The sequence below is a fragment of the Gavialis gangeticus genome, unplaced genomic scaffold (genome assembly GCF_001723915.1).
Source record: "Gavialis gangeticus isolate Ggan-Ray unplaced genomic scaffold, GavGan_comp1, whole genome shotgun sequence".
Taxonomy (NCBI): domain Eukaryota; kingdom Metazoa; phylum Chordata; order Crocodylia; family Gavialidae; genus Gavialis; species Gavialis gangeticus.
The window spans coordinates 54,262,767-54,274,743 of record NW_017729034.1 but is presented as its reverse complement, the minus strand read 5'-3'; the positions used below and the strand labels follow the sequence as shown (position 1 = coordinate 54,274,743).

General features: G+C 41.6%; 1 protein-coding gene across 7 annotated transcripts in view; it reads right to left on the bottom strand.

Moving 5' to 3' along the window:
* SIPA1L2 (signal induced proliferation associated 1 like 2) overlaps positions 1–11,977 on the bottom strand; it is a 324,678-nt gene that overhangs the window by 157,444 nt on the left and 155,257 nt on the right. For all 7 annotated transcript variants that reach the window (XM_019526878.1, XM_019526880.1, XM_019526883.1 and 4 more), the window contains exons 5-6: positions 3,969–4,102; positions 374–562 (exon numbers count right to left, since the gene is read on the bottom strand). In XM_019526878.1, the coding sequence (XP_019382423.1) occupies positions 374–562; positions 3,969–4,102 (323 nt within the window). The remainder of the gene's footprint in view (positions 1–373; positions 563–3,968; positions 4,103–11,977) is intronic.

Below are 11,977 nucleotides of genomic sequence, written 5' to 3'. Positions count from 1 at the left end.
ATGGAAGAAAACTTTAAGAGGGAGGAAGGGCAAGGAATGGCCATACTGCATGGCATGTGGCTTCTGACCATTCAGAAATTGAACAGCCCTGGCATAGAGGAAGAAATGTTGTCAGAATATTTGTAACTCTGCAATAAGATGTGTTTTCTACAGTCAGTGAACCACCACCTATCATCATTTCTTGAATCCAACCTGATTTGTCATTGAAAACACTCAGCTGTTGAGTCAACTCTTATTGAAAAGATGGAAAATGACTGTTCAGCAGAAGATACTTTACATGTCACTTTTGTATTTAATTTATACCAGCAACAAAAATGCAATTTTTTTTTCCCCCAAGTGAAGAGCCTTTAGAAAAATCATATATGTTACATACCCCTTGCTCGTCCAGTTTAAGCAGTTGTTCAGGGACTTTCGGTGAGTTGGAAGCCTGCCTCAGGCACTGAATACTCAGCTCTGGTATTACATATTCTAGTACCTCTTTAAGAGGCAGGCCCCGTGCTGTGCCATGTCTGGCAGTGGATGGTATGGCATCTTCTAAAATTGCTCCTCTTAAGGTAGTAAGCTGCAGCAGGAATGAAAGACTACAGTGAATATTTATCATTCTAATATTATGGTGACAACCAGAAATATAGCCATCAGGTTCTGGAGGGAGAGAATGCATGCCTATGCTTAGCTTACTATGGGAAGTGTAAAAGTTAGTGAAGTCACTTAAAAACTGAAGATGAAACAGACTGTTCCAGTTTTTAAACAAAAGCATTCAACACAGAGTAAAACAGAAGTACGCAGAAGTACAGAAAAATAGAAAATATATGTTCATAGCCAGTCCTCCATTTTTTAGTACTCAAGGGTATATATTGTTTCCATTTTTTTTCTAATGGTTCTGATCATTATGTCACAGTAAAATCTTAATGGAGACAAGGCCTTATATTTTTAGTGTGAGGCAGGCAAGGCCAACTAGGAGCAAAGGGTAATAGTTTTGATTCAAATAATTTAATTTTCATGGTAGAAACTAAGGTGCTTTGTCTCCACTAGGATTTTACAGCCATAAATCACATGTGTAAATTATCTAGTAGGGACAAGAAAAAAAAGCACTTCACATAAATGCCAATGAATGGGTGTGGGAAAGGCACACAACTATCTATATTCAATGGTAATGCAACTGCATAGATCAGGAGCTCTGGCCAACAAGGCTACACGTGTTTTAACCATGATGAAGAATACAGGTTTCAGGAATCAGGGAAAGTTTCCAGTTCCTTATCACAAAGGACAAAGGTAATGCCTTATGTTTTCTTTCAAGTCACCAGTGAAAGTAAGATTCACATAGCTAATGACTGTAACAAAGGAATGAAGACACCAACTTGGAGAAGACAGAAATTAGCATGAATATGAAAGTGTTGATCAGGTGTGATAGGTGTTCTTCTGACACAATAAAAAGGTCACTTTACTCCAAATAGGATTGATATTTCTCCTTTACAACAGAATTAATATTCATTTCTTCTATGAATACATAGAAGCAGAGGTTTGGCATTTGGAAAAGTTACTTCAGACAGAAACTATAGTATACCACTTTTGCAGAGAGACTTATCCGTCATTTTGAAGGCACACAGATGTAAATTATGTTCATCCCTACCTTTTCCCCCTAAGGGAGCATCCACACAAGAACGCGCATGCCTCTTGCAGCATCTCAAGCCCCTTTGAGACATTGCAAGATGCACATGGGGGAAACAAGAAAATGTTCTTCGTACTACATGTTTCCAGCGCAGGGGCAAAGTCTGACACCTGGTTATCCAGGTACCTAAAAAAAGGTGCCATGAAACAGCAGGGCAATGTATGGTTGAAGACCGTGCCCAGAGGCAACCCAGGAGTCAGTCCTCCAGGAGAGAGACTCTGGTTTCTTGCCAGAGCATCTCTGTGGTGCTCCTGCTACCCCTGGTGCTGTCAAGGATAAGTTAGAAGTGTGGGGGGGGTTCATGGGTGTGGGTGGGCATGAGTAGGTGTGAGGAGTGGCAGAGGGATGTCAGAGGCTACGACGAGTGGTGAGGGGATGTCCCATATGTGGGTGGCAGTCATGGAGGGGCTTGAGTGGAAGCCACCACACACCTGCCCCTGCGGCAGCATGCCTGAGGCTCTGCTACACGCACAGCTGGCAGTGACGCCCACCTCCCTCCCTTTCTCTCATTCTAATTGTGGAAGACAATGGATTTTGGTCCCACACTGAAGTGCATGTCCGGGCACAATTTGCCCCACACCAAAGTGCATGTATGGGCACGTGCACTAAGGCAGAAAGCCCCGGCTCAAATTTGCACTGCTTCTATTTGAGCTGCTGCATGTGCTCATGCCTGCATGTGTGGGCGCACCTCAAGTCTCTCTTCCTGCCACAAGAAACCTGTACTTAAGAATCCAAACTTAACATCCAATGCCTGCTACATACCCTATATGTGCTTCCCATCTGCTCCCTGAAAAAACTATGGTTTTATTGTGCTATTTTTGTTTTAAATGAGTTTGGCTTCTATTAGATTTCATAGATTTTATAGACCTTAGGGCTGGAAGGGACCTCGGAAGATCATCGAGTCCAGCCCCCAGCCCGAAGGGCAGGAAGTTAGCTGGGGTCATAAGATCCCAGCAAGATAAGCATCCAATTTACCCTTGAAGGTATTCAATGTAAGGTGTTTGAACCACCTCTGATGGCAGGCTGTTCCAGACCTTGGGAGCTTGGACAGTAAAGAAATTCTTCCTTACATCCAGCCTGAAATGGTCTTGCAGTAGTTTATAACCGTTTGACCTCATCACCCCTTGGGGCACTCTGGTGAACAAATGTTCCCCCATATCCTGGTGGTCACCCCTGATAAACTTATAGGTGGCCATCAGATCACCCCTGAGCCTGCACTTTTCCAGGCTAAAGAGCCCCATGGCTCTCAGCCTGTTGCTGTAAGGTCTGTTTTCCTGATTAATGTTGCATGCCTCCATCTCTTTAACTTGTACAGGGGAGAAAGAAAGGGCTGAGACACAAGTTAGAGTTGCCTGGCCTATACGACAGAAGACACATCCAGCCAGCAAGGGATTGAAGAACCTTGTTGACAATTGAAAAAAAAAAGCAGGACTGGACGTGACACCCAGGAAGCATTCAGGGAAGAGAGGGAGATAAGCATCACAACACAGCAGCAGTCTATAAAGTAGGGTGTCAACCTGGGAGTTGGAGAGTCTGAAGCAAAGAAACAGTTGGGCTATACTGAGATACTCCATCTGCAGACTGGAGAGAGAATAGCTAAGTATTATAACTTTGGGCTGCTCACAGCTGTGCAGGCTGAACAGCAGACAGAGAACTGCTCAACCCTTTGGAGGGGGCAGGATCTTCTTGATGGGTGACCTTTGCCTCAACAGTCATCTTTACTGAAGAAGCATTGTCCGTTTTGAAGCTTGGAACTTGGGGTGCACTCTTTCCACTCTGAGACCAATTAAGTACCCATCTCAGGAGCTGAACTGGAAGGCAGCTCTCTGGAGAATGACCACAGATATCCAGGGGTAGGCTGAAAGGCTGGGCTCGCAGAGTTGGAAGGAGTCGGGAATTACCCCTGCTCCAGAGGTCACACATGGGCTGGTTTCAGGAGTACTTAGAGAGACTGGACAAAGCCAGACGTCCCAAGCAAGTACTCCTTTGAAGGCAGTCAGTCACACTCCCTTCCTGGTTTATGTGAAAATATAACTCAAACCAATACACCTCTGCCTTCACCTCTTCCAACGACAAAAGAAAAAGACGTCCTAAAGCAGGAAAGCAAGGACATTTTTCTGTAGGCCTCAGCACTAATGTGTGTTAACAATATCAGAAGCCCCTCCCTTGCTAGTGGGTAAATCTAAAAGTTGAACACCTTTTAAAAAGTCAATTTCTAGAGGGCTATGAATGCAAAATAGTCAGGTTTTAAAGTTTCATTACACTTTTCCCTCTCCCCTCAGGACTCAAAAGACAGTACCTCGCTTGTCCTGAAAACTACACGATAGTTAAATTGAGAACCCTCTTTCTCCTTAGGATCTTCAACCTTCTCTCTCCGGATGCTGACTGCTACAGGTCCTAGATTTTCATCTATTCCAAAGTAGTTTTGATGCTCTGTAGCAGGAAAAAAAAAAATGAATGAATGAAAGAAATGAAGATCATGCTGAAACAGTAAATAGTTAACTAAAGACTTATTCACCCAGTCTCATAAAACAAAGTCCGCAGCAATAAACAGAGACAACCACTGTGGTATTACGTGCCACACAAAAGCTTTGCAATGTTTGATAACAGAAATCAAATTATCTAGTTGAGACTAGAGATGTGCAGGATCAAAATATGTGACAGTACAAATTCCCTACAGACAACCAAATCATACCCATGTTCTATGGGTAGCCAAACATTACAGGTCTCTCAATTACTGCACTATGCTGCCTTTAACATTTTGATAGAAAATCATTTTAAAAAATGTGGTAACATGGTTTGCCATTGAGTCACATTTTATGTTTGAAACAGCATAACAAAAATTAACATAGAGAATTCACTGCAGTAAGTGCAAACAAAACTGACATTATTCTACAGCAGCATTTGTAAAATAAGTCTCATTTTGCCAAGCTATAATTACTATAATAGTGTCAGATTATTATTATTATTATTATTATTATTATTATTATTATTATTATTAAAGGGAATGATGTAATAAATTAATCTAGATTATCAAACTAATGAATGACGTGCAAACTGAAAATTTTGTACTTTTTGGAAAAAATGTATTCTTATTTCCAGGCTAATTTACAAGAAACTAGGTTTTTTGTATGAAGACAAGCAAATAGAAAAGATTTAGTTGATCCTGCAATTATTCAACAGGAGTCAGATTTTATTCTCTGTCTCAGGCTTCCTCAACAACTCACCCTCAGTCACAATATTTCTGTCTTACGGTTTTCCCATCTTGTAAACACAGACAATACTCACCCCAACGGGATAGTCTGAGACCTTATCTATAAAATGTTCACAAAGCACATAAAAATCTTGAAACAAAGATGCTACTTCAGTACAGAACAGTCATTATCTGGAGGCCCAGTCTCAGATCATATTACGATGTTTATGATGCATTATAATGATTGCATTATGCCTACGTGACTTTTAAAACAAGAAAGTTGGTGGGATTCCTTTTGGTCTACAAACAACTACTTTTTGATCTCATATACGGAGTGCTTGCTAAGAATATTGTTACGATTCTGAAGAGTGATCTGAATTTGTTCCATTTTTGCAATATGATTTCAATGCGAGCCAATATACACATGATGATAACTTTTAATCAAAACTGGCTGAATATTACTTTTGCTCCACATTTATATTTCTCCTGCATTTATTATGATGAGATACTAATTTGGAAAAAGAATTAAGCCAAATTATTTAAATGACTTCAAACAAATGAGATATGCTTAAGTTCTATTTAAGTTAGTCTTATTCATCTTATCTATTAATATGTAGTGTAGTGACTCATTGTTGACAACACCATACAAACCCAAGTATAGGATTGGAAGGGGTCTCTTGGGACTCTGAATCTAGTCCCCTATGTCTGCAGGCAGTTGTTAACCCAAGGAAAACCCAAAATCACCACTTCAAATCCTTACCTACCATTATCAGGCACAACAGCCAAAACATCCAGAACACCCTGTAATATTTCCCTGGGCAGAGGGAACAAGGGCATTACCAAAGCCCTATTATTGCAAGGGGAAAACAGTTAGTTAACATATACTTAAAAAATCCTAGGAAAAAGATCATTCTCCATGCTACAGAGACAGGCAAAAACCCACAATGATCCACGCCAGTTTAACTAAGGAAAAATTCCTTCCTGACCTCAAAATTTGGCCATTGGTATGGCCCTGGCAAATAGAATTCCCTGTCCTACCATCCCATCTACAAACTGAAATGAATACATTGTTTAGTTTTGTTAAGAGTGGTTATAGCCAGTTCCTTGAATTTTCTTCAGATTTATATTACTGTGTAAAATTCACTTTATTTTCCAGAACTGAAACAATTACAGGTAGAAGCTGCATGACACAAATGTGCAGACAAGCTGATAGGACAGGATGGAAATGGAGTCAGAACATTTTACCTCCAGGGGATCAGTTTAAATACAGGTTAAGCTACGCCTGGTTTGTTCTCACCAGACCTGATGAAGAATGTCTTACATTTGAAAGTTTGTCTAACTACCCCAACTACAGAGTTGGTCCAATAAAATCCATCACCCAAAGAGAGGGGTAGGCAATTATTTCAGCTGGAAGACAGCTTAATGAGCTTTGGTGAGCCATCGAGGGCTGCAACAGTAGCTCCTCCCCTTGACAGGTATCCTGCACACAGGTTTCCATCTTGGGACTGGAAGGCCCACCCCCGTACCCATTACATTTGCCAGCAGAAGTCCCTCCCTTTGCCCCTTGGGGGGTGACCATCCTGGAATGGGAAAAAATCCAAATCATATACTAAAAGTCAAACATCTACTATAAATGTATTTTATTAAAAAAATTATTTTGTCCTGATTTCTGTGAATTTGCATAGGTGATTACATAACAGCTCAAAAATAAAGTCTTACTCTTGTATTGTAGCATCATAGAAAATTAGGGTTGGAAGAGACCTCAGGAGGTCATCTACTCAAAGCAAGACTAGCCCAAACTAGATCATCCCATCCAAAGCTTTGTTCATCCAGGTCTTAAAAACCTCCAAGGATGGAGCTTCTACCACCTCTCTGGGTAACCTGTTTCAGTGTTTTACTATCCTCCTAGTGAGAAAATTCTTCCCAATATCAAACCTAAACTTTCCTTTCCACAACTCCTTGTTCTGTCATCTACCACCACTGAGAACAGTGCAACTCCATCCTTTTTCAAACCCCCCTTCATATAGTTGAAGGCTGCTATTAAATCCCCTCTCAGTTTTCTCTTCTGTAGACTACATATGCCCAGTTCCTCAGTCTTTCCTCATAAATTAGGTCTCCCAGCCCCCAAACCATTTTTGTTGCCCTCTGCTGGACCCTCTCCAATTTGTCTGCATCCTTTCTGTAGTGGGGGGTCCAAACACAGTACTCTAGATGTGGCCTCTTTAATGCTGAATAAAGGGGAAATAATCACTTGCCTTGACCTGCTTGCAACACACCCACCAATGCAGCCCAGTATGCCATTAGCCTTCTTGGCAACAAGGACACACTGCTGGATCATAGTCTGGTCAAGGTCTTTAAAAAGATATTTTCCACCCACATTATCATATATAAGCTACAACTATCACAAAGCAGGAAATTAATTTTAGAGTCTAAAGTCTATTTTTAACTTCCAAAGTGAACTAATTTGCATAAGTGTTGCATACTCAGCAGCTCTCATAAAACAAAAATGGAGTTGATGGGCACTTATAAAAGTTAGTTAATTTTTTTTTTTAGAAGGTACTTAAACACAGATTTATGGAGCTAAATTTAGGCATTTCCTTTTGAAAAGCTTGGCCAGAAAGACACTTTTCAGGAAAGCAAACAAACAAACAAACAAACAACAAGCAAACAAAATACCTCATCCCAGAACCAATGTGAAGTTTCTAAAGACTATTGTTTTTGAGATGTGAAGAGAAAAGTTAGGTTGGAAAAAACACACAGAAATAAGATAGAATAAGTTACTTCTGTTAGAACAGAAGAAACACTGGGGAGAAGAGAAATCACAACAGGAGAGAGTGAGGAAAAGGTGCCAACTTTATGTTGGCTTCTGTCATTTGTCATGTTGTTAGAAATAAGCAGCCTATCATTTAAAAATTTCTGCATTAAGAAAAGATGCCAGCAAGTATTGATCAGCTTCCTCAATCTAATTCCAATGTAGCAAGCGTTTTCTCCAAGGTAGGAGACAAAGGGCCCTGGCAAACATTACACTTAAGTTATGATTAACCAGTTAACTGCATCTTAAACAGTAATCCAGACAAACATTCATTCAATTACTGGTGCGATAAAACAGGAAACAAACCACAAAATTATTCCACAAAGTGTGTGTAATAATTTTGTAGCTAGTTTCCGCTGCACCTTAAATTGAATGTGTGGCTGGATCCCCACCATGAAGACTGATGCCAGCTGCATGCTGGAGCTTAGCTGACAGCTCCTCACAGGTCAACAGGTTGACAGCCCTTTGGTGCAGGGCCTTCAGCCTGTTTTCAGGGTAAATCATGAGCTGAGCTAGGGGTACCAGGCTGCAGGAAACCATAGGGCTCCTTATGACCTGGCAGGTAGACTGCCTTGCCCTGAAGCTGCAGAGCAAAGTAACTCAACACATCCTGGCCACAAGGACCCTGGGATGGGGAGAGGTTACCTGACCCTGGGGTCCCTGTGCACCAGGACCTTAAAAAGACAAAACAAAACAAAAAGTGCAGGTCAGATTTTCTGATAGCTCAGTGCACAGGCCTCTCAGAGCCAGCTGGAGACTGGTATGGTCCAAGGGCCAAGGCCAACAATCAGCCTACTGTTGGTCCCAGCCCCAGGACTGCACCAGTTCACCAGGCACCCAGCTTTCAACTTACCAGTGCAGGGGATGTCTGGGATTATGCAATTATGGCACATTTGGGACCTGATCCCCAATCCCAAAAATTACACATCCTGCAGGCATGCAAGTGTGGCATGGCAGGAGGCATGATTGCTGGGATCAGGGAACAGATTCCATCATGTCATTAGAAAAAAAAGCATCAGGGGCCAGACAAACAAACCTAAAATTCAAATAAATACCTTAATTTTAGTTGAATCAAAAGGTAGTAGGGTAAGATGATTTCAAAGAAAAAGAAATCCCAGGAGTAAGGAATGTCTCCAAAAAATGAAACGGTGATGCTGCTTCTCTCTTACCTTTTGGGAAAGCAGTATCTAATGGAAGACACAACTAATCACAAAGTGTTTAAAATACAAAGCATTAAATACAAAGTTTTTCCCCCCCAACTGAAAAGAAGAGGCTAAACACCACCCCCTCCCCCCCTTCATGAATGACTGGTGCCTCCTGAATCTAGGGGGGCACCCACGGAAGCCGCAAATGGCGGCAGCCCTGTCAGGAGGGGGCACCAGTCCTACCAACAGAATCAGCGTTAGCCATCAGGGGGGCACCAGCCCCATCAGAGGGGGCACATGCACCCCCCTACAGTCGCCTATGCCTTTCTTAATACCTAAAAAGGCCCTATAGCCAAAATGAAAAAAGTAAAATATGAAGTTTTAGACATTTTGAAGGATAGAGCAGTCAATTTTCCTTCTAATACAAAGGTCCTACTTATACTGAACAAATCTTATATTCATAAATTCCATTTGTAAAAAAAAAAAGAGGCTATTTCAAAGCTGTAGAGTACGAAACTGGCATCTGATATTGAAAGTCTTATCAGACTTACAACTCAACCTACCCTTAAAATGTTCACACTGTTCTTTACTAGACAGACATTTCTTTTATTTGCTCCTCATAAATAGCTTCAGTAACACATTAAGAAGTGGTCACACACATCCCACAAGCCCAGAAGTATAGTAGGGAACCTTTTCGGTTGCAATGGAGAGAACTGCCTGAGGGAAAATGGGCTATAAAATGAACAAATTCTATGATAGTAAAAACACCTTTCAATTATCCTTCAAAAATGAACATATACACATCTCCTTGTCCTCACCCCCTGGGGTCTCACTAAAATGAGGTCCATGAAAGGACACCATTAATAAGCCAGCTACAACATGAAGTAAAGCAGTCTGCTTGTTGTAAATCATCATTCACGGCTGCTAAATATTTTCTATAATTAATGTTAAAACATTTTCCATCCATGTCACATGGGAGCTTGTTGTTACAATAGCTAAAGATTTCAAGAATACACAGCATTAAATCATGATTTCTTGCAGAGAACAGACACCAAATTCCTGATCTATAATTTGTTGAAAGGAAAGCAAATAGTTAGTGCTGTATATACTGAAGCATTCTCCTATCCTGTTGTACAATAAAAATAAAAGTTGCATCTTGACATCATGAACTAAAAACATGAGTTATGCAGAATGTTACTGTATTTACTCAACTCTAAGATAAGGTGTACCCCCCCCACCCATCAAAATGAAAGAGCCCTTCATCTTGGATTTGAATACAAGACAGTGAAAAGGGCCTGCAATTGCAACAGGCAATGGTGGCTGCTCTGGTTCTGGGGTCAGAGCTAAAGCTGCTACTGATGCATGGCTGGGCCAGAGTAGAAGGCAGCATGAGCTCCCTACCTTGGGGCAGAGTGGAGCCTCAGCCAGAGCCAGAGCTGCAACAGGTAGATAGATAAGCAGTGAAGGGGAGGGAATGGGAAGCAATGGGAGGGAAGGCAGCAGGGAAGACTAAGTGGGGGCAGGCACCTGGGGAGGCAGGCACAGAAGAGCAGGAGGGAAGGCAAATGGCAGGTGGGGACAGATGCCAGGGTGCGCAGGCAGCACAGGGAGAGTGGAAACAGGCATCATGAGGAGCCAAGCAGGGAGGATGGGTGCTAGGACAGCAAGCAGGGGTGGAACAAATTCAACGATTCAGGTAGCAAGGTGTGAGGGAGGCAAAGGCACTGGGGGTGGGGGCAGGCAGCAAGGGGGGCAAGTGGTCAGGGGCAGGCACCAGGGGCTGCAGGCACCTCAGAAAGGCAAGTGGTAGGGGCAAAGGCCAGGAAACAAGGGGAAGAGGTCAGGCCATTTGGCTCCACCACAGGTTGCCTGCCATGCTACAGTGATGCAGGGATGAATTTAAGACGACTCACCCAAAACTAGATTCTAGATATGGAAATTTTAACAAATGTATAAATTTACCATCTCTAAATTCCAATTACAGGGGGGGGCTTTTTAAATTCACACTCATCTTGGTTTTGAGTAAAGACTGTATTTATTTTTCATTGGTGCCTCCTTACAAGCAAAAATACATTCAGGATGGCCATGCCTTTCTTTATAAGCGCACACATATTGTTTGATAAATGCCTTATTCAATTTATTGTAGAGTCTCTTAACAAGGAAAATTAAGGTTGAATACAAAAAAAAAAAAAACCTCTCTCACTATAGGGGCAATTAAGTATTGGAACATTTTACCTAGAGAGAGACTGTGGAATCTCCATACTCAGTAGTTTAAGATCAAGTTTAAAAAAAACACCTGTTTTACATAAGGGGATGGCAACATACAGCTTGCAAGCTAGGATGGAGCCACTGGACTGACTTGTAGACCCAAGGGGCTTTGGTAGCATGGCCTGTGCCAGTCCAGGAACAGACGGGTATTGTGATGGGGAGAGGCAGCTGAGAGCAGTGCCCATGCAGCTAACTAATCTCAGACCCAACCCAGGTCGTTTCAGCTTAAGGCTCCAAAAGGTTGCTGAGTGCTGGTTTAGGTAGGAATGATCCTGCATCAAACATGGGTTTAGATTAAATTAGCTCCTTAGGTCTCTTAATAATAATAACAGCACTCTACTTGTTGTAATAACAATAACAACAACAATTATAATGGAGTTTATAGTGAAACATAGCCATCATTTGTGGCATTTACAGCAGTGGAAAAAACTCAGAGATGTCCATGAAATAAATCTCAATGAGCCAAAAGCTTCAGAGACCACACATTGCCAAGGATCACAAACTTATATTTGGAGGCGTCTGTGGAATGTCATGCATATTTTTTGAGTTTGTTTTACTGTTACAGCACGAGTAGCCTCTATGCCTTGGTGGCATCAAGCTGTATCTAGACTTATCGTTATTATGTCTGTATGAATTTTGATATTCATTTTGAACGTAATTTTTTTTATTTCATATCTTGAGCCAAAACGGATTAGTAGGGCAATGATTAATTTACACTTTCCACACCCATGCACACTCGAGAGAAGTAATTGCTGAGAATTAGCATTGGACATGAATGTTTAATAGTCGGTCAAATAGTCTCTTGGGGACAAAGTCTGATATACTCAGCCAGGTTCTTCCAGACAATGGCAAATTGACAATAAAAAAAATAAGAAGGGGGGGGGGGGGGG